The 21094-nt window shown below is 52.5% G+C and overlaps 2 protein-coding genes and 1 long non-coding RNA gene across 5 annotated transcripts; 2 read left to right on the top strand and 1 right to left on the bottom strand.

The window, feature by feature from the left end:
- Window positions 1-175: 175 nt before the first annotated feature.
- SLC2A4 (solute carrier family 2 member 4) lies at window positions 176-5902 on the bottom strand. Of its 2 annotated transcripts, none has more exons than XM_049701780.1 (11): window positions 5669-5902; window positions 4270-4386; window positions 3989-4161; window positions 3778-3902; window positions 3549-3664; window positions 3296-3458; window positions 3022-3209; window positions 2746-2850; window positions 2496-2597; window positions 1803-2006; window positions 176-970 (listed from the first exon to the last, which is right to left on the bottom strand). In XM_049701780.1, exons 1-11 carry the CDS (start codon window positions 5699-5701, stop codon window positions 698-700), a joined length of 1599 nt encoding a protein of 532 aa, XP_049557737.1. In that variant the 5' UTR covers window positions 5702-5902; the 3' UTR covers window positions 176-697. The 2 variants fall into 2 exon arrangements, with proteins under 2 accessions (XP_049557737.1, XP_004266979.1); XM_004266931.3 differs by having other exon boundaries at window positions 176-1273; window positions 5669-5900.
- A 69-nt stretch (window positions 5903-5971) lies between these two features.
- Window positions 5972-13756, top strand: LOC125962056 (uncharacterized). Of its 2 annotated transcripts, none has more exons than XR_007473374.1 (3): window positions 5972-6271; window positions 7884-8155; window positions 10406-13756. It is a non-coding gene; the product is annotated as an uncharacterized LOC125962056 (long non-coding RNA). The 2 variants fall into 2 exon arrangements; XR_007473373.1 differs by having other exon boundaries at window positions 6002-6271; window positions 7948-8155.
- Window positions 13757-17980: 4224 nt separating this feature from the next.
- Window positions 17981-20866, top strand: CLDN7 (claudin 7). Its single transcript, XM_004266932.4, has 4 exons — window positions 17981-19139; window positions 20024-20188; window positions 20311-20395; window positions 20480-20866. The coding sequence occupies exons 1-4, from the start codon at window positions 18917-18919 to the stop codon at window positions 20640-20642; spliced, it is 636 nt and encodes a 211-aa protein (XP_004266980.1). The 5' UTR covers window positions 17981-18916; the 3' UTR covers window positions 20643-20866.
- Window positions 20867-21094: the final 228 nt, after the last annotated feature.

Below are 21094 nucleotides of genomic sequence, written 5' to 3'. Positions count from 1 at the left end.
TGGCGGGGGGCGCGGGGGTGAGTGAGTGACAGCATCCAGAGGGTTCTGCGGCCTCGAGCTGAGGCAGGATGGAGAGGAGATGGGGGTTGGGGTGGCTATGGTCCCTGCCTCAGCCCATCCTGGAGTGTCTTCGCATGACAGGACGCTCATCTCATACAGTAACTTTATATACGGATCTATATATATATACGTTTAGTACAACAGACCTTCAGTTTCTTCTCCCTGCCCCTTCTTTTCCAAACATATACAAAAATATCTGAAGGCTCCTCCCAGCCCAGTGTTCACAGGCAGCCTTTCAAATCCCTCTTTCCCTTAGTTGGTCAAAAGCCTTTGGGTACAACACCCTCCCGGGATGGGAGAGGAGGAAAGAGCTGGGGCCCCCATCTGGCAGCCTTGGGGAGCAGCTGGGGTGGGGCCCGGAACCCTGAGTCTAGAGAGGCGCCTGCTGTCCCTTCCTCTCCCCACATGTGGACGTGTGTTCCCTCTCACCCCAGAAGCCCGAGCAAGAGGACTGAGCCTGCAGTGAGAGAGGTGAGGTTAGACCTTGGGAGGGGTGCGTCCTTTGCCCTGGAGGGGACAAGACAGACCCCCCCCCTTTCACCCAGAGTCTGTGGCAAGAATTCAGAGAAAGTGCCAGAGTGGGAGGAGTCCAAGGTGGCAGGAACTGGATATCTCTTCTCCAGTCCTGCTCTTGGCTTCAGTTCACGCCCACCGGAAAGTCAGTCTTAGAGCCTCTCCTCCCTATAATCCCCCTACTCTGGCCGGGGCGGAAGTATCCTGGAGCTGGGGCGGGGTGCGGGTGGGCTACAGAGGAAGGAGGGGATGAGAAGGGAGAATGGCCCACCCCACGGCCACAGCCTAACCACAACACAAATAATCCAAGAGTCACACGAGGGGAATGAGGGGGGTGCTCAGACCACCCTTCCCTCCAGCTTCCCAATTCCACCAGGCTGCAGGGGGTTTCTCCACCCTGGAAGTAATGGGGAAGAGAGGGTTAAAGTGCTGCAGAGGAAAGGAGGGGGTCTCTGGGCGGGTTGAAGAACTGGCTCTCCCGCCCCTGCTTGGCCCCTCAGTCATTCTCATCTGGCCCTAAGTACTCAAGCTCTGTGCTGGGTTTCACCTCCTGCTCTAAAAGAGAGGGTGTCCGGCGGAAGGCGGCTGAGATCTGGTCAAACGTCCGGCCGCGGGTTTCAGGCACTTTTAAGAAGGTGAAGATGAAGAAGCCAAGCAGGAGGACCGCGAATAGAAGGAAGACGTAGGGACCCATAGCATCCTGGGACAAGTGGAGAAAGAGGTGTTGACAGAGGGGAGGGAACGGGTGGCCTCCGGCAAGCCAGGGACGAAAGCCTTCACAGGGATACTGCACAGAGCAGGTGGCTCCTTTGCGGGGCAATGGAAATTACCGGGAGAATTTAGTGAGAAAAGAATTCTCTGAACCCCAACTCTCCTGGTTTCTCCCTCTCTTACCATCCTGAGTCACTGAAGTCAGAGTGGATTCCCGGCCATTTGCAGTATTAATATGAAGTTTGTAATATTACTCCTAGTCTAAGTAAGTTATGCCACTAGTTTGTTCTGAAGAAACCTCTGTTGTTATCCAATCTAGGTCAGTTCCCTTCTTTGATTCTGGTGGAACAGGTGGTCTTCAGGACCCACGTGGTCCACCAAAGTGACCCCCAGACCAGCACTCTATGGGCAGGGGAAAGGGGGAAATGCTGACTGGAAAGCAACTGGGCTAGTTGTGAGTGTGAGTTGCCATCCTCTGGCTGACCATGTGGGAGATGGGGACCGGGCAGGGGACCTACCGCAACATACTGGAAACCCATGCCAATGATGAAGTTGCACGTCCAGTTGGAGAAACCAGCCACAGCCATGGCTGCTGGGCGGGGTCCCTGGCTGAAGAGCTCGGCCACGATGAACCAGGGGATGGGGCCAGGGCCAATCTCAAAGAAGGCCACAAAGCCAAAGATGGCCACGATGGAGACATAGCTCATGGCTGGAACCCGCTCCTGGGGGCCAGGCAGGGAGGGTGGAGAATTCAGGTCAGGTCTTTCTGGATCTTCCTTTGCCCTCAACCCAGCAAACTGGCATCTGCCCCTACCAGCTGCTCACGGGGGGCTGGCCACCCTTGGTTAGAATAGGTCCTCGAGCATTTGACATTCAGCTGGCCACCCTTTGCCAATTCAGGGCAGAGGGAACATGTGGTCTCCCAGCTCTTATGACTGGATTCCCACTTGGTTCTAGAGCTGGGTCCTTAGGAATTATTGGTCCTGAGGCTTGACAGGGGCTCTCCTCCCTGGCTGCCAGGATTGTGCTACAGCTTCCACCCAGAGGAGGAAGTACAGCCTGGGTCCCTCGGTAGCACGGTCCTGGCATACGGCCTGGCCTCAGGATCAAAGGCATGTATGTTGAGGCATGGCCCTGGCTGCCCACAGAGCCCCTTGGGGCAGTTCCCCTGGGTTGGGCCACGGGTCCCCTTCCCTCTCCCTAGGCCTCACCAGCAGAAGCAGAGCCACGGTCATCAAGATGGCACAGCCACACATGCCTGCCAGGCCTAGGAGTTGGAGGGTCCGGCGCCCAGCCCGTTCCACCAAGAACACCTGAGGGGAGAGTCAGGGCTTGCAAGGGGCCTTTAAGGCTTGGGAAGTGGGAGGGGTTAGGTGGGTGGGGCCAACCAAGAGCTGGATCTCCAGGAAGCCCAGGGTTGTGAAACCAATGGTGGGGGCCCTTCCAGAGGTAAGTAGTTACCGAGACCAAGGTGAAGACCGTGTTGACCACACCGGCTCCGATGGTGGCGTAGGCTGGTTGCCCTACCCCCGCCGTCTCGAAGATGCTGGTTGAATAATAGAAAACCTAGAGGTGGGCGAGAAGAAAAGGGGATGGCAGGGATGTGTCCCTCCCTCCCTTGCAGCCACTCCAAGCTGGACTGACCCTGAATTTTAACGGAGGGGGCTTGCTCCCTTCTTCCCTCCTCTCAGGCTCTTCCCTGACCCTTGCCCTTCCTGGAGGCTGCTGCATACGTACTGCGTTGATGCCCGACAGCTGCTGGCTCAGCTGCAGCACAATTGCAATGACGAGGGGTTGCCGGTGGATGTGGCTGCCCAGGAGCTGGAGCAGGGACAGTGGCCGCTCATGCTCCAGCTTCCGCTTCTCCTCCTTCAGCTCAGCCAGCTCTTCAGACACGTCGGCCCAGCCTGTCAGGCGCTTCAAACCTGGAGGTGAGTAGGGTCAGGTCTGAGAGGGCAGGGAGGGGGCCTGGGAGGAGGACAGGCACCAGCAAGACGGCGCGGGAGCTCACTCTTTCTGGCGGGCCCCTCCAGGTTCCGGATGATGTACAGGTAGCGGGGGCTTTCTGGGCAGAAGGGCAGCAGGACCAGCTGCAGGAGGGCAGGCAGCATAGTGATGCCCAGGAGTAGTGGCCATAGGGTAGCAGTGCCCAGTATGGACTCCAAGCCCAGCACCTGTGGCAGAAGGGTGGGAGCCGTTCAGCCTGTCCCCAGAGCCCCACCCCAACCCCCTTCCCAGCCTCCCGTGAGGCCAGGTCCAGTCACCTGGGCAATCAGGATGCCAGTGACGATGGCCAGTTGGTTGAGTGTCCCCAAGGCGCCCCGCAGGTGAGTGGGGGCGATCTCCCCCACGTACATGGGCACCAGCCCCGACGTCAGCCCTGGGCAGAGGGAAGGAGAGAGCTTCTGAGGGCAGCTGCCCACTCTGACCCCCAAGCCCAGGGAGAGTGAAGGAGAGCAAGGCACTGGGCGGGACCACAGTGCCTGCGGGTACCTGAGTAGGCGCCAATGAGGAACCGTCCAAGAATGAGCAACTCGTAGGAGGCAGCCGCCTTGGCCAGGCCCATGAGGGCGCCCCCTAGCACTGCCAGGGCATTGTTGAACAGCATTGCCCTCTTCCTGGCAGGCAAAGAGTGGGGCTGTGAGAGTTAGGGCATTGGTACTCTGGCTCCCTTCCTGTTTTCCCTTGCCCTCCAGCCTCATACCTTCCCAACCACTGAGAGATGACTCCAATCAGGAAGGAGGAGATCATGCCGCCCACAGAGAAGATGGCCACGGAGAGAGCCCAGAGCATGGTGAGGGTGCCTGGTGGGATGGAGCCAGGTCCCTCAGGCCCCTGCCTCCCCAGCCACGTCTCATTGTAGCTCTGTTCAATCACCTAGGGGACAGCACAGGAGTTATTCCCTGCAGACTCCTCCCTCTCTGCTCACTCCTGACACCCCCTGCCTTGTCTGGGCCCCCCACTCTGCCGGCTGTAGCCCCTCACCTTCTGGGGGGCATTGATGACCCCGATGTTGTAGCCAAACTGCAGGGAGCCGAGCACAGCGGAGAATACGGCGAGGACCAGGGTCCCAGTGACTCGTTGCTGGGGGTGCTCCCCATCCTGGGCAGGCGGAAGCAGAGAGGAGGCATATCACATGGAATCATGGCATCTTTCCTTCCTCAAGGGGCCCAGGCCCAGCAGGAGCCTTGAGATGCTGGGTTCCATCCAACATGTTGGGCGAGGGAAAGTGGGCCATATTAGGAGTCGCTTGAAGATCTCAACGTAAACAAGAGCAGGAAGAACCCGAGAGTACCAGGGCATGGAGGAGAAACTGATGTTTGAGTCCAGTAGGCAGAGAAATGTTTGAGGACCTGGGTCTCACAATTCCTCTGTGACCTTGGGACAGGCTTGGGCTTAAAAGACCTGAGTTCAGATTTGTGTGACCTTGGGTAAGTCACTGCCCCACTCTGAACTGGGGAGATAGGGGTGATGTTGCCTAATTTGCCTACCTGTCAGTGAAAGTGTGAAAATCAAAATCAAACGTTAACAGTGTCCCCAACAGTGCTGGTTTTATAAAGTGACAAGTGCATTATCGTCATCAGCCTCTGTCCTCTCCCCTCCCATCTGGGGGTTCTCTCCGCGGGCTCCTGGAAGCCCCCAACAGGCTCAAGAAAGCCATTTCCCAAAAGGACATCGCGGTCATTCCTCCTGGCCTATGGCCTTCTCTGTCTCCGCCCCGGCCTCCCTTCCCCCTCTAAGCTGCGACGAAGGGCAGGGGGCCATGCTGGCTTTTGCCTGGGAGAGCCTTGCCCAGGGGATGGGGGCGGGAAGGTGGTATGAGGTGCGGTAGCGGTGGTGGCTGATCGCTGGCGGCACAGACTGTCTCCAAACGGAAACCTGAGCTGGGGGAGGAAGGGCTGACACTCCCCTCTACCCCTCCACCAACCGTGGGGCGAGGGAAAGTTCAGCGTCCTGGAGGACTGACAAGAGTGGGGGTGGGGGTGGGCCTACGGAGAACCTCCGGTCCTCGAAAAGTTGCGGGCGAGCCGAGACAGACGGACAGCTGCTGAAGGGTAAGACCCGCCTGGACCTGCTTTCTTGAGGGCAGAGTGTCCACGATCCCGGCGCAACTCGCCGCCAACTAGAGAAGGGGGCGAACCCTGGACTCGCAGAATCCAGCCGCTGTCCTAGCCCCCGAATAATCCCCCAGACGCACTCTGCCTCTTGGAGGGACTGGAATCCGACCGTCACGGGTTGTCCAGCCCGGGTATAAATAGCCAGTCCCCCACCCCCACCCCCTGCGTCTGCGCAAGGACCGCCCCCTAGCTGACCCCAACCGCGACCCCAGCCCGAGAAAAGCGGGACCCGTGTCCGCGTCCCGCCCCCGCATGCCAAACCCTACTTCGGAGCCGATCTGTTGGAAGCCCGACGGCATCTTGTCTTAGGAACTGGAGATGCACGAGCTGCCGTAGATGAGAGGGAGGCGACTGGGGGTCTGCGGCCCTAGCCTTGGCGGGCAGAGGGAGCGGGGGCGATGGGGGTCGCGGAGCTTTGTGCGGAGGGCGAGCCTGGCGGGACCCACAGCCACAAGCCGAGGAGCCAGAGAGCAGCTCCCGGGGATCTGGCTGAGCCTGGCCGGCGGGGGAAAGACCCGAAGAGCAGCCCCGGCGGTTCCCCAGGGCCACGCCTTTCACAGCACCCATTGGCCGGGAGCCCGCACACCCCAGAAGGCCACGCCCCTCCCTGAGGCTGAGAGTTTGGCACCTGCTGTAGGGTAGGCCAGCGAGGCCACGCCCGTCAGCGAGCCGGGCGAGACACGCCCCGCGGGTTCCCGCCGGCCTACGTCCCGGAAGTTTTGAAAAGGGGGTCCTGGGACCCCTGGAGACCAAGTTCCCCTCAGTGTGAGGACTCCGCCCCCCGGCCAAGGTTCGGGGCTGAAGAAGCGACTTCAAAGCCCTTAGCGGCGGCTCGGGACGGCGGGGTCCGAGAGGAAGGGACGGGCCAGGTACACTTGCCCGGGAGAGAACTCGGGCGGCCCAAAACTGCGCGAGCCGGCGCGCGGGGTGGGTGCGGAGCAATGGCCTGGAGTAACCCACAGTGGTTATTTTTAGCTCCCACATTGGGAGACGCCAAATGTCAGGTCCCGGGTGTCCCGGCCGGTCCCGGGCGGGGGAGGGCAGGGAGACGGAGCCTTAAAGGATCCGCGACACGCTTCCCACGCGGAGATGGCCTTGGGCACAGGAAATTCCGTTCCTAGCGGGTCGGGTGTCTGGCCTTGGTGGTCCTCTTTCCATGCATCCCTGCTCTGGGCACTGTCTATCTGGCCCTGCCCCTACACCGGTTCCCCACGTTGGTTCCTGGAGGCGGCCCGAGGGACAGGTGGTCACACCAACCACGTCACCAGTCCTGAGGCCCCTGAGCCGCCAAAAATGTGCTAGCCGCGTGGACGACTAGGACACGCTTTCTAGAGGTCGCTCTGGGTTTGAATCCCCAGCTAAATCCTGCCCAGCGAGGAGGGCGCGACCTAGGGGTGGCGAGTCCCCAGAGCAGCGGAACACTCGGAGTACAGAGAGCGCGCGTCTGGGAAAAGGGGACTCAGAAGCGCGGGGCTTTAGTGCCACCTGGAGGGAGAACGCGGATCCGCAGCGGATCGGGCCAGGGTGGTCTCCGGCCCACTGTCCCCGTCATTCTACCTCTCTAAGGCTTCCATTACTTCCAGCCCAGGCCTCTTTCTGGAGCTCCAGATCCAACTGTTCAGCTGCCGCGTGGGTGGGCAGCTCACATGATAAGCGTGTCCAGACCTGCTCCTCCTGCTAACTTCCTCATCCCAGTGAATGGTCCTATTAGCCATCCTGTCACTTCTATCAGAAGGAGGAAGTCATGCTTGATTTCTCCTCTCCTGCACCCGCCCCCACCCCTTTATCCAGTTAGTTATCAACATTGGAGTTTTGACCTCCTAAACTCTCACATTCATCTGATTTTCTCCACCTGTACTGTTGCCACTCTGGTCCAGACCACCATCACCCTGACTGGTCTCCCTGCTCCTCCTCTTCCCCAACAGGGAGGGCAGAGTACCACACAAAACAGTCCAACCTCTCACTCACGCTCCCCCCAGAAGTCTTTGTTGCCTACTGTCAAGTTCAAACCCCTTTTCAGAGTGAACAAAACCTCCTGCCTTTCCTCTTCTATCTTTGCCTCACTTTCTGTCCTCTCCCTTGAGTTTTAGTCAATTCCTAACTACTTTTTTTTTTTTTTTTTTTTTTTTTTTTTGCGGTACGCGGGACTCTCACTTTTGTGGCCCCTCCCGTTGCGGAGCACAGGCTCCGGACGCGCAGGCTCAGCGGCCATGGCTCACGGGCCCAGCCACTCCGCGGCATGTGGGATCTTCCCGGACCGAGGCACGAACCCGTGTCCGCCGCATTGGCAGGCGAACTCTCAACCACTGCGCCACCAGGGAAGCCCCCTTAACCACTTCTTGTACCTAGAACACACTGTGCTGTTTCACTCCTTGGTGCCTTTACCATGCTAATCCTTCAGTCTGCAGTACCAGAGGACTCCTATTCATCCTCCAAAAAAAGCTCACCCTCTCTGTGACACCTTCCTTGGCTTTCCTCCAGAAATCCATGTGTCCCCAGGACTTCCCTGGTGGCACAGTGGTTAAGAATCTGCCTGCCAATGCAGGGGACAAGTGTTCGAGCCCTGGTCCGGAAGATCCCACATGCCGCGGAGCAACTAAGCCTGTGCGCCACAACTGCTGACCCGCGTGCCACAACTACTGAAGCCCGCGCGCCTAGAGCCCATGCTCTGCAACAAGAGAAGCTCCCGCTCGCCACAACTAGAGAAAGCCTGCGTGCAGCAATGAAGACCCAACACAGCCAAAAATAAATAAGTAAATTTATTTTTTAAAAAAAGTCCATGTGTCTCCAATATAGTGTATTGTCATAGTTTCTTCTCTGCACCTTAACCTTGAGGACAGATGAGCATCTTGTTTACCTCTGTATCCCCAGCACCCAGCCTAGGGGTGGGCACTCAGTAAATGTTTGTTGAACGAATGGAATCAGGGTCTGCTCCTGATGGCCAAGAATGCGGATTAGGGAGCAATCACAAAGCGGGGAAACCTTTGGTGAATGGCTCCACATATCTGACCAAGGGGATGTAGATGAAGAACTAAGGTCTGCTGGTTGAGGAGAACCAACCATTTATGAGCAGAAAGGAGCAGAAGCGATTGATGGAAGCGGAGAGGGCCCAATCAGGAAGTTAAAAGGAAAGCCAGGGATGCTGGAATACCACAAAGGGAGGAGGGCAGGGAGAGAGGAAAAGCCAAGAAGAGTGCCAAGAGGAAAAAAGGGAGTTGGGGGGAGGCACAGATTGGGGGCAGATGATAAGTCAGTGTAGCAGGTGGAGTGCAGGGCTGGGGTCTGTCCTGGCACTCAGGGCACGGCACATTCCTGATCTCATTCAGATGCTGTGTTCTGACGCTTCCAGGAGTTTAAACCCCAGAGAAAGTGGAATCAAGGAAAGCAAATCGGAGCTAGATACAGGAGGTAGAGTAAAGTGTATGGAGAGAGTGATGGAGGAGTAGAAGAGACAACAGGAATAAGGAGAGACAGTTGGGAGGGAGGAAGAAAAATGGCTGGGACGGTGGGAGAAAGAGGTCGATTGAGAGAGGATGGAAAAGGAAGGAGAGAGACACAGGACACAAGTGGGTACTTCACACTGGAGTCTGTGTGTGTTGATTTGCCTAGAAATTAATCTTTGGCCCATTTGATCTCAGAACCAGTTGTAGCCCTTCCTAAGCTCTGCCCTATGTCATGGGGAGTTGATCCCTGTGGGCTTTTGTTTTCAAGCTTCTGTGTTCACTGCTTCTGGCCTGGTGCAGCCCACAGTAGGTAAGAGATTGGAGGGCAGGAGAAAGCCAGAATATTTCTTCCCTCTCTCTGCGTCCAGCTCCTACTCTACAGGCCCACTTTGCTTCCAGCTTCTGGAGGGAAACCTTGGACCCCTGAGCTCCAGCAATGCCATCTCCTCCCTTTGTCCCGTCACTGTTTTTGTCAATATATGAGGGTCTCAGGTACAGAGGATTGAATTAATGACACAGTTCTTGGTACATTATCCTCACTGATCTCTATCTTATCTTGTTTTTATTTAAAAAGTTATTCTCTTTTATTTCCACACCCATTTCTCATTTGTCCTCCCTCAAAAGACAACCATTCCAATGTATTTAATGCTCACCTGCAAAACATGACTTTTTTTGTGTGCACACATTTTTAATTTATGTAAATAGCAACTGGTTACATATTTCAATCTGATCTTACTTATTTTCAGTAAGCACTATGTTTTAAAAACCCATTCAGGGAATTCCCTGGCGGTCTGGTGGTCAGGACTCTGAGCTTCCATTGCAGGGGGCATGCGTTCGATCCCTGGTCAGGGAACTAAGGTCCCACAAGCCGCAGGGCGCAGCCAAAAAAATAAAAACCCCCTTCATGTTCTATGATTATCAAAGTTATTGTTGTATAATTAATCTATTGCATTATTTATTTATTGCATAATTTATTGTTGCATTATACTCCACAATGTCAGTCATCCCCTTGATAAGCACCCATGTCACCTCCACTTCCCAACCACAACAAATAACGTGGCAGTGAACATTTTCATACAAGGCTCCTTATGGGGGATATGTCTCTGCCTCTGCCTAGGTCTTTGTCTTTATTTCTATCTATCTCCACCGAGCAGAATTGCTGAGTCATAGGGTATACTTACACCTAATTTGACTAAGAGCTACCAGCTTGCTCGTAAGAATGACAATCACAGTCTCCAGTTCCGTCAGCAGTTTGGGAGGGTTCCACTACCACCACACCCTCTCAGGCAGCATCCACCCAGAGCAGGATAGTTAAGGGTATGCATAGTTAAAAGCCCAAACTGCCTAAGTTTGAGTCCCAGCTTTGATATTTACTAACTTCGAGCCGTTGGGAAAGTTACCTAAGCTCTTTGTGCCTTGTTTACCTCATCTGTAAAATGAGAAGTGAGATAATAATAGTATCTACATCTTAGGGTTTTAATGAAGATGAATAATGTAATAGTCACATCGTGCTTAAAATAGAATTGAATACAGTTAATTGTTTTTGTTTTTTTAAAACAGCTCTATTGAGATATAATCGACAAACAATAAACTGCACATATTTAAAATGTACAATTTGGGGACTTCCTTGGTGGCACAGTGGTTAAGAATCCGCCTGCCAATGCAGGGGACACGGGTTCGAGCCCTGGTCTGGGAAGATCCCACATGCCACGGAGCAACTAAGCCCGTACGCCACAACTACTGAGGCTGCGAGCCACAACTACTGAAGCCTGCACGCCTGGAGCCCATGTTCCACAACAAGAGAAGCCACCGCAATGAGAAGCCTGCGAACTGCAATGAGAAGCCCATGAACCTCCACAAAGAGTAGCCCCTGCTCACCACAACTAGAGAAAGCCCACACGCAGCAATGAAGATGCAACACAGCAAAAAAAAGAAAAAAGAAAAAAATTTTTTTTATGAAATAAAATGTACAATTTGGTAAGTCAAAAGATTTTTTTAATTGATGTATAACTGACATGTAACATTAATTTCTGGTGTATAACATAATGATTCTATATTTGTATATATTGCAAAATAATTACCACAGTAAGTCAGGTTAACATCCATAATCTGATAAGTTTTGACATATGTATACACCCATGAAACTCTCCCCAGAATCAAAATAATGAACACATCCATCACCCGCAGTGTTTCCTTGTACCTCTTTGTAATTCGTCTCTTCAGCCTCTAGGCAACCACTGATCTGATTTCGGTCATTATGGGCCAGTTTGCATTTTTTAGAATTTTATGCAAATGAAATCATACAGAGCATACTCTTTTTGTCTGGGTTTCTTTTACTTACTGTAATTATTTTGAGATTCATGTATGTTGTTGCGTGTATTACGAGTTCATTCATTTTTGTTGGGAAATATCATTGATTTGATTATCAATAGTAATTAGTTTGATTATCCATTCTCCTGTTGATGGATATCTGGGTTATTTCCAGTTTGGGGCCATTACAAATAAAGCTGCCAGGAACATTCACATACAAGTCTTTGTAAGGACATGTATGCTTTTATTTCTCTTGGAAAATACCTAGGAGTAGAACGGCTGGATTATATGATAGGTGTGTGTGTAACTTTTTTTGTGTGTGTGTGAGTAAACCAGGCTTTTACTGCTCACAAGGTCATTTCTGAGTTGCAAACAATTTTTCCCTATATTTCCCCCACTCAGTCTGGGCTGCCACAATCAGACAGACAGAAAGTGCCAGGACACTTTTTTCTTGCATCTGTAGTGGAAACCTTAGCAGCAGACAGTAGTGTGTAATTTTTTATGAATCGGCCAAACTGTTTTCCAAAGTGGTTGTCCCATTTCACATTCCCACCAGCAATGTCTGAAAGTTCCAGTTCTTCCACACCCTCACCAACACTTAAGATGGTCAATCTTTTAAAATTCAGAATGGGCTATATGAGATTTTAATCAAATAACAATTTGCTTCGATTTCTAATATTTGTCAGTTCAGTAGGTGAAAGGTGATATCTTACTGCAGTTTTCTGTGATTACTTAACGGCTTGGAGCATCCCTTTAAACGCTTGTTAGCACTTTGACCGTCTTTATTCTGCAGATTCCCTCCTTGTATTCTCTGCCCATTTTCTCTTGGAATATTTTTCTTGTTGATGGGCAAGACATTTAAACAAATAATATCAGTTCTTTGTCAGATTTGGACATTGCAAATATTTTCTCTTGTTGTATCGGCTGCCTATTAATTTTTCTTCGGTGAACTTCATTTGATAGAAATCCTTAAATTTGGTGTAATCAGAATGACCAATTTTCCCTTTAGGGTTTGTGATTTTGAAATTTTGCATATGTTCTTTTCCATCTCTGCATCACAAATTCACCTTTTCTTCCATAACTTTATAGTTTTACTCTTGATATTTAGCTCTTTTGAATCCATCTAGAGTTCATCCTTGTTTTGGGTGTTAGGGATCCAATTTATTTTCCTCATATTGAGCCACATTTACCACATGTCCGATTCTGATATATACAAGTGTCTGTCTCTGGTATTCTGTTCCATTGGTGTATCTGTCCTTGCACTAATACTATACTGTTATTGTTGCTGGATGCTTTGTAGCAAGTTTAAATTTCTGGAAGGGCAAGATCCCTCTTGTTACTCTTACCACTCAGCGTCAACTTTTTTTTTAATTAATTAATTTATTTATTTAGGCTGTGCTGGGTCTTAGTTGCAGCACGTGGGATCTTCATTGTGGCATGTTTAGTGAGGGATCCTTAGTTGTGGCATGTGCACTTCTTAGTTGTGGCACGTGAACTCTTAGTTGCAGCGTGCATGTGGGATCTAGTTCCCCGAGCAGGGATCGAACTTGGGAGCGTGGAGTCCTACCCACTGGACCACTGGAGAAATCCTCCCTCTCAGTGTCAACTTAACCATTTGTGTTTTTTTGTTCTTTTTCTTATTGCTCCAAACAAATTTGAGGGTAAACTTATCAAGATCTTTCAAAAACCCTCCCCCAAAACAAAAAACAACCACCAGATGAATTTTTATGGGTAATATATCAAATTGTAAGTTATTCTGGGGACAAGTGATATCTTTATAATGTTAAGTCATCCCATTTAAGAGCATGGACTATCTCTCTGTTTATTCAAGTCATCTTCTGTTTTTTAGTAGAATTAAATTTTTTCTTCCACCGAGGTCTTATGAATACTTGGTTTCCTAGATGCTTCATAATTTTTGTCAGTGATGCAAACTGAGTGGTTTTTTTGTTTGTTTTTTTGTGATACACGGGCCTCTCACTGTCGTGGCCTCTCCCGTTGCAGAGCACAGGCTCCAGACGCGCAGGCTCAGCGGCTATGGCCCACGGACCCAGCCGCTATGTGGCATGTGGGATCTTCCCGGACTGTGGCACGAACCCGTATCCCCTGCATCGGCAGGCGGACTCTCAACCACTGCGCTACCAGGGAAGCCCGTAATGTATTACTCTTTAAAAACATTTTTAACATTTGGTTAAGTAATATTTTATTAATGATGTTTGCATCTGTATTTATAAATGAAATGGGCCTATAATACTTATATTACCCTTAACTGATTTCAGAGGCAAGAGTAACGTAGCCTCAGAAAATGAGTTGGTCACTTTTTCACTCCTTCTCCAGATCTGTATCTCAAAATGCACTCCAGGCTGAGTCATAGGAGATTATCTGGACCAGCATCCTGTTTCCCAAGCAGGCAAAATATTATCATTCCTATTTTATAGATGAGGCAACTGAGGCCCAAGAATAAATTCCTGAATGGGGTGGAATTGGAACCTGGAATATTTTAACTGCCTTGGGTGTATAACTTCTTGGTCTGACCAGTAAAATAATCACCAGTGACCTGTATAATAATGAGTTTTTGAGTTATAATACATAATATTAAAATAACATTGCAAGTTTCCAGAGTTCACTTATTTATCAGTTTTTTTCAGAACTCAAAACATATTTTCCCATAGAAATAAACAAGTTGGTAGGGTTTCCACATCAGGTTGCCTACCTCATATGGTGTAGGTCCCCTAACCTGATCCAATATTCCAACCAAATTTGATCTTTCAAATTCTTCCCCTGTAACTTCTGGACTCAACATCTGTCATCACCCTTATATGCCAGCCTCTTCTCTGAATGCTCCTTTCTGAAACCTGGCTGTCTTGGAGGACACACTTCCCTGGCAGCCCTTTTTTTAAATTAAATTAAATTATTTTTTGCCACGCTGCATGGCACATGGGATCTTAGCTCCCCAACCAGGGATCAAACCTGCATCCCTTGCAGTGGAAGCACGGAATCTTAACCACTGGACCGCCAGAGAAGTCCCAGCAGCCCTTTTAATAAAGGCCTATTTTTGGTCCTACTTCATATACCTCAGGGTCTGGAGCTGGGAGTACTGATCCTCAATGCTACTTTAGACCATTATTCTTCCTTCATCCTTCGAAATCCTCTGCTCCTATGACGTTCATCTCTGGAAGTAAATTGCCCACTACCTCTAATTGTTGCTGGGGTCTTCCAGCCTGATCCTTCACCCGCATTCACTGACAACTTTAGCACCCGGCTCATCGTCTTCCTCTTTACACCTATGTTCTCATCATCATTGCTGTTGACTTCAAAGCCCACCAGGGTACTCCACCGACTTACAGTCTCTCAGCCTTCAGTCTCCTCTCCAGTGACCTTTCTCTTCAGCCCACCCTCAGGCCCCTACTCATGGCTCTGTCATCTCCTAAAACACCCTCTTCCAGTTTCTGGAATTCAAGCCTTGCACCTCTTATGATCACCTCCTAGCCTTCCGGGTCATCTACTCACGTATCCCTACTCCTTTCACTTCATGGAGACCTTGAAATCATTGACCCAATCAGTTTTTCACTATCCACCGACACTGACTCCTTTTTATGTTTACTCTCTTTTATACCCAATTTATATCCATGATCTAGCACATAATCACTCTCACGCAAATACTTTAAAATCCCCTCTCTCTCTCTCTCTGTGTGTGTGTTTTTTTTTTCTTTTATTTTGGATTCTCAGTTCCCTGACGAGGGATTGAACCCAGGCTACACCAGTGAAAGCCCAGAATCCTAACCACTAGTCCACCAGGGAACTCCCCCTTCTCTCTCTTTTTAGCAAAATCCAAATCCTGATTAATTCCAACCATCCATCCACTTGCTCCTTGGACCCAACTCTTTACTTGAAGGCTACTAGAGCAAAAAATCCACAGTGATGCTGATGGGTCACACTTTAAATCAGTGGTTCTTAACGGGGACCAATTTTGCTCATCCCCTCACTGGGACATCTGGCAATGTCTGGAGACATTTTTAAAAATTTTACTTTATTGAAGTGTAGTTGATTTACAATGTTGTGTTCATTTCTGCTGTACAGCAAAGCACACATTCTTTTTCCATTATGGTTTATTACAGGCTATTGAATATGGTTCCCTGTGCTATACAGCAGGACCTTGTTGTTTATTCTGGAGACATTTTTGATTGTCACACTGGGGTGTTGGGGAGGGTTCTACTGGCATCAAATCAGTGGAAGTAAAGGGTGCTGTTAAATATCCTATGATGCACAGGACAGTCACCCATAATAAAGAATTATCTGGCCCCAAGTATTAACAGTGCCGAGGTTGAGAGATCCTGCTTTAAGTTAATACAACGAGTCTCAAAGGGACAATTGACACAGGGTCTTAGCACTTGCTGTTCCCTCTACCTATAATATGGTTCTCCCCTGGCTGGCTCATTATTTAACAGTCCCTTCCTAGAAAGGTCTCCCTGACCTCACTCTGGAGTGGACCCAACCTCATCCAACACATTACCCTATTTTATTGCCTTCAAAACATGCACCATTTTTATGTCTTTATTGCCAGCCTCCTCCCTCTAGAATCTAAGTTACCTGAGTGCAGTGTCCTCTTGTTTTTTGTTTTTCTTCTCTTTGGCTGCACCGCCTGGCATTCAGAACTTCCCTGACGAGGGATTGAACTCGTGCCCCCTGTAGTGGAAGCGCGGAGTCTTAACCACTGGACCACCAGGGAAGTCTGCAGTGTCCTCTTGTTTATAGCTGTAGCCCCCGTGTCAAGCATGGTGCCTGGTACATTACATAGGGACTCAGAAAATTTCTACTTGTCAAACAAGTGGATGAAAATCTTGTTAATTTGCAATTTAATCATTCATTCATCAACTATTTATTGGTGATAAAATTCAGACACATCTCTGCCCTCTTGGAACCTAACAGTGGGGAGACTGACATAGAGTAAATAATCACACAAGGTAAATAGTTTCTAACCATGATAAGAGCTTTGAAAGTAAAGTACGTGTAGCGGTGAGAGCATTCAGCAGGTGATCTGACTCAGCCTGGGATGGGGTAGTCAGGCCAGGCTTCCCAGGAGAAGTAATATTTGAGCTGAGAGCTGAAGGATGAGTCGGTTAGCAAGGTAGAGGGAGGTTGGGTGGGGTAGATGGAGATGAGCACCCAGGCATAGAGAACAGAGTGCAAAGGCACTGTTGTGGGAAGGCACATAGCACAGTTCAGGAAGTGTGGCTGATGCACAGTCTGGTAAGCCACAGTGTGGCATTTATTAGCCAAATCCAGTGCAGCAATAGGAGCAAAAGTGTGCCATTGGAAGTTTTAAGGATTTTAAACAGGAAGTGACAAGATTTAAGTTTATTTGGGGAAAAAAAAGTCACTTCCAGAGAACAGATTTTAGAAGGACCAGGAGGGAAGCAGGGAGATTGGTTTGGAGGCAGTTGCAGTGTCCAGGCAAGAGGTGATGGTGGCTTGGCCTGAGATGCTCTTAACTTGGAGGGGAGCTGGATATACTTACGTAATGAGAAACATGGAATTTCTGAGCTGGAAAGCACCTGAAAAAAAAAAAAAAGAACCTCACCATTAATCAAAAGGTAGAAAAATTAAAATGAATAATAAAGAGTTCATTAGGGCTTCCCTGGTGGAGCAGTGGTTGAGAGTCCGCCTGCCGAGGCAGGGGACACGGGTTCGTGCCTCGGTCCGGGAAGATCCCACATGCCGCGGAGTGGCTGGGCCCGTGAGCCATGGCCGCTGAGCCTGCGTGTCCGGAGCCTGTGCTCCGCAACGGGAGAGGCCACGGTAGTGAGAGGCCCGCGTACCGCAAAAAAAAAAAAAAAAAGAGTTCATTAAAGTCTGCATTTTATAGAAAAGCAGGTTAATTAGCTGAGCATGAAGGACGCTTTAATATTTTTATTGAATAAAAGAAGGAAAGACTTACAGAGAAATGTTTGAGAGGGAGGAGCAAAGACGGGAAATGTGAGAGAGTTGAGGTGAAAAAAGGAGAGAGAAAAATTAAATGAGAGACAGAGTAAGAAAGGTGTGTGAGCCTGAGCGGTGTCAGGAGGTTGGAGAGGAAGATTGGGAGGAAACTGGACAAGGCGGTGGCAGCGATGTGCACTCAGGAAGATGCAAAGAAAGGCTACTTGGTGATGCTGGGCTCCAAGGGGGCTGGAGATAGGGCACAAAGGTAGACCAAAAGAGTAGGAAGTAAAATAGGAAGCGGAAGAGACAGGAAGGGGAGATGATAACAGATGAGGGAGGAATGAATAAACGGGGGGTGCTTGGAGGAGATGTGTGGAGAAAGGATGGGGCCATACATAGCTCGGGGAGAGTGAGAGAAGAAACCTGAGGGCGAGGTGGCAATCTGAGGGCTGAATCAAAGGCTACATTAGAGCCAGGTGTTCTGGAGGACAGAATGGTGAGAGGGTGGGAGAGGGCACATAAAGGGTCAGGTCCAGGCTCAGAATGAGGGAGAGAAATGTGTGCAGGGCTGGGGGAGGAGGAAGGAAAGGTGGAGGACAAGTTGGAAAGACTCCAAGGGAGCGGAATGATGGGTGTGGCCAAGACTCTGACCCTGGCTTTACCTCGCTCCCACCCTCTGCTGCCTTCTGGCCTCAGCGGTTTCTTCCTTCTGCTACAAGGACCCTTGAGGCAGGATGGGATAGTGAACGCTGGGAGGTGGGGTGCCAACGGCCCCGCCATTAAGTCATGTCAAGCAGGGATCGGAATAGGGGCCAAGGAGATGGGGGGTGTTGGGGCGCCATGCCTGGAAGCCGGGTGTCTGTTGGAGGGCGACAGCGGCGAGGGGTGGGTGGGTGCTAGGAGGTAGGTGGCTTTGGCGGTGGAGACTCCAATAAGGCTGCTGAAGTGGGGAGTTCTGCAGGATTGGAGCCAGAGCCCTTGAAGGTGGGATCGGCTAGGAAAAGAGAAAAAGAGCAGAGGGTTGGGGCGAAAGTAGGGCGGGACAAAGAGCGCCCAGAGTAGAACCCGAGAGTCCCTGCGTGGGGGAAAGGTGGAGCCAAGGCAGGTCTGGGGCATCCCCCCCCACTCCGGCTCCGGCGCGCTCTTAGAGCACCTGTCGGGGAGAGGGGAAGGGACATCCTGGTGCCCGAGGGACCTCCGGTCCAGAGGGGCTTACTCGGAGCTTGGGACTCCCGAGAAGACTCCGCCTCCTCCCCTCCGGCGGTCCAAGCCCGGCAAGTGAAGGGGCGTGACCCTGGTGCTCAGGTTTCTTCCTCCTCACCTGGGCCAGGAGGGGTGGGGGCCAGAACTTCCGGCTCAGGTGAGTGTCCCTTCGGTGACGTCAGGTCATCCTCGGCCGCCCCTCCGGTCCCTCCCCGCCTCGCGCTCCCGGTGCCCGCGGGGGCGCGCCCCCGACGACCTACATATACTCAGGTGCGCCGCACCTGTCCGCCCGCACCTGCCCGCTCACCGCTGAGCGGCCTCTCATCGCACAGCAGCCTTGGGCCGACAGCCCAGGATACTCTGGGGACTTCCAGCACCCGGGACCGCGCCCACACGGCCCCTCCACCTTTTGTTTGGGAAGGGTCGCCGAGCGCCGAAGGGAACTGCCGGGTCTTCGCGGATTGCTTTTGTCGGCCACCAGTCCTGTTCCCTCTGCTGTGAGATCCTCGCCCCGCCGGAGGGGTAGATTTGTGTTTACTTCGGTGACAAGATTTGCAAGCACTCGGCCAAAAACTTTTTTGCCTCTTTGGGGGACAAAACTCGCCAGCCCGGCGCCTCCCGTCTTTTCTGAGGGAGGAAATGGCCAATTCGGGCCTGCAGCTGCTGGGCTTTTCCATGGCTCTACTGGGCTGGGTGGGCCTGGTGGCGTGCACCGCCATCCCGCAGTGGCAGGTGAGCTCGTATGCCGGCGACAACATCATCACCGCCCAGGCCATGTACAAGGGGCTGTGGATGGACTGCGTCACGCAGAGCACGGGCATGATGAGCTGCAAAATGTACGACTCGGTGCTCGCCCTGCCTGGTAAGGCCGCGGGACCGACGGGGCGGACGCGTCCAGGGCCGAGGTCGCGGGGTGGGCGCGGGCCCCCGCCCCAGGCCACACGGCCCGACGCCCTGGGTTGCCGGCGAGGGCGGGCGGAGAGGAGGAAGCGGAAGCGGTCGGGCTGGGGACGCCGCGGGCCGAGATTCTGGGGCTGCACGTGCGCTCCTCCGGGGCCGGCTGCGCCCCTCTTCGCCTGCGGACCGGCCTAGTCTTCGGGCTTGGCGGCCGGCGGCCCAAGCACCTCCCGGGAAGCCGAGTCCTGGGGCCGGGGCGGGGCCTTCCCCTCCCCCCACCCCGAGGAGGCCACGGCCTCCGCCATCTCCCGCCCTTTTCTCTGACAAAAGGCGGCGCGGGCTGGAGGCCTCGGAGTTGGGTTGGGGCCCGCGGGGTCGAACCGAGGGCCAAGGAGTCGTGCACCCTGTCAGTCCTGGGGCGCCGCCTGCGGCTTCTAATCTTATCGGCAGATTAGCCGAAGCCACAAACCGTGGCCTCGATAGTGGGGTCAGAGCTGGGACGAGGGCCGGGATCTGAGGGCGGCGTCGGGGCTCCGACCACCGCTTCCGGGGCTCAGGCCACCACCTCGGTTCCTCTTCGATGTACCCTTTCACCCTTTCCCCTCCCCGGGGCAGTTTCGTCGAAACCCTGGCGCCCCGGGCGGATCCTAGAGCCGAGAGGGCGGGGCGGAGCGGGAAGGCCCGCGGAGTCGGGAGGGGGCGGGATCCACCCGCTCTGGCCCGGGACTTGGGCGTCGAGGGGGCCCCAGGCCTGCGGCGAGTGGGTGCAGCCGGCGACTCAGAGGCTGGAGCCATCCGAGGGCCGCTGGCATTTCCATCAAGGACAGCATCCTTCCCCCTTTCCTGCAGCGGCCTTGCAGGCCACCCGAGCCCTAATGGTGGTCTCCCTGGTGCTGGGCTTCCTGGCCACGTTTGTGGCCACGATGGGCATGAAGTGTACAAACTGTGGGGGGGACGACAAAGTGAAGAAGGCCCGTACAGCCATGGCCGGAGGCATCATTTTCATCTTGGCAGGTGAGCAACAAGTCCAAGGTGGGCCCAAGGACTCTCTTCTTGCCCATCCTGGAGGGGTAAGGGTGGGCACGGTGTTGGTTTGCAGGGAGCTCACAGTATCCCAATCCTCATTCTTTCTCCAGGTCTTGCTGCCTTGATAGCTTGCTCCTGGTATGGCCACCAGATTGTCACAGACTTTTACAACCCGTTGGTCCCCATGAATGTTAAGTAAGTAAGGGAGCCCTGCCTCCTAAGGGGTCTGGGGTCGGAAGAGGCAGGCCAGGGTTTCTGACCCCAATTCTCTCTCCACAGGTATGAGTTTGGTCCTGCCATCTTCATTGGTTGGGCAGGGTCCGCTCTGGTCCTCCTGGGAGGTGCACTGCTCTCTTGCTCCTGTCCTGGGAGTGAGAGCAAAGTTGGGTACCGTGCACCCCGCTCCTACCCTAAGCCCAACTCTGCCAAGGAGTACGTGTAAGCTGGGAATGCCCTTACCCCAGCCTGGCAGCCTAGAGGTGCCCCCAGACATCTGAAAGGACCTGGGGCAGAGAGCTCAACCCGTGGGCAGGGTGCCAAGCAGAAGCCTGCGGTCACTCTAGCCCAGCACACCATGTACAGTTCCCTGGGGTGTTGGGTGGCAGGGAGACAAAAAGGGGGAGGGTGTGCTTTTTGTACAGTAATAAAAATATGTTTTGGAAAGTAGACTTTTTTCCCTTGGGGCATCTGCTTTCTTCCAACCCAGATCCTTGCAGAACCTAAAGTGTACCTACTTCAGTTAAAAAAACATTTATTGACCACCAATGGTGTGCAACGGTGTCCCAGTTCTACCATTTCAGTCATGCAGTCCCTGACACTTTTGACTATTGACTCTAAACAACTCATGTTCTTGGCTTCCCTCATCCCCGCCCAGCCTCCAATCCTATCCACTCG

The sequence above is a fragment of the Orcinus orca genome, chromosome 19, assembly GCF_937001465.1.
Source record: "Orcinus orca chromosome 19, mOrcOrc1.1, whole genome shotgun sequence".
Classification (NCBI taxonomy): domain Eukaryota; kingdom Metazoa; phylum Chordata; class Mammalia; order Artiodactyla; family Delphinidae; genus Orcinus; species Orcinus orca.
The sequence above is the reverse complement of the archived record's forward strand: the minus strand, read 5'-3'. Positions and strand labels throughout refer to the sequence as shown.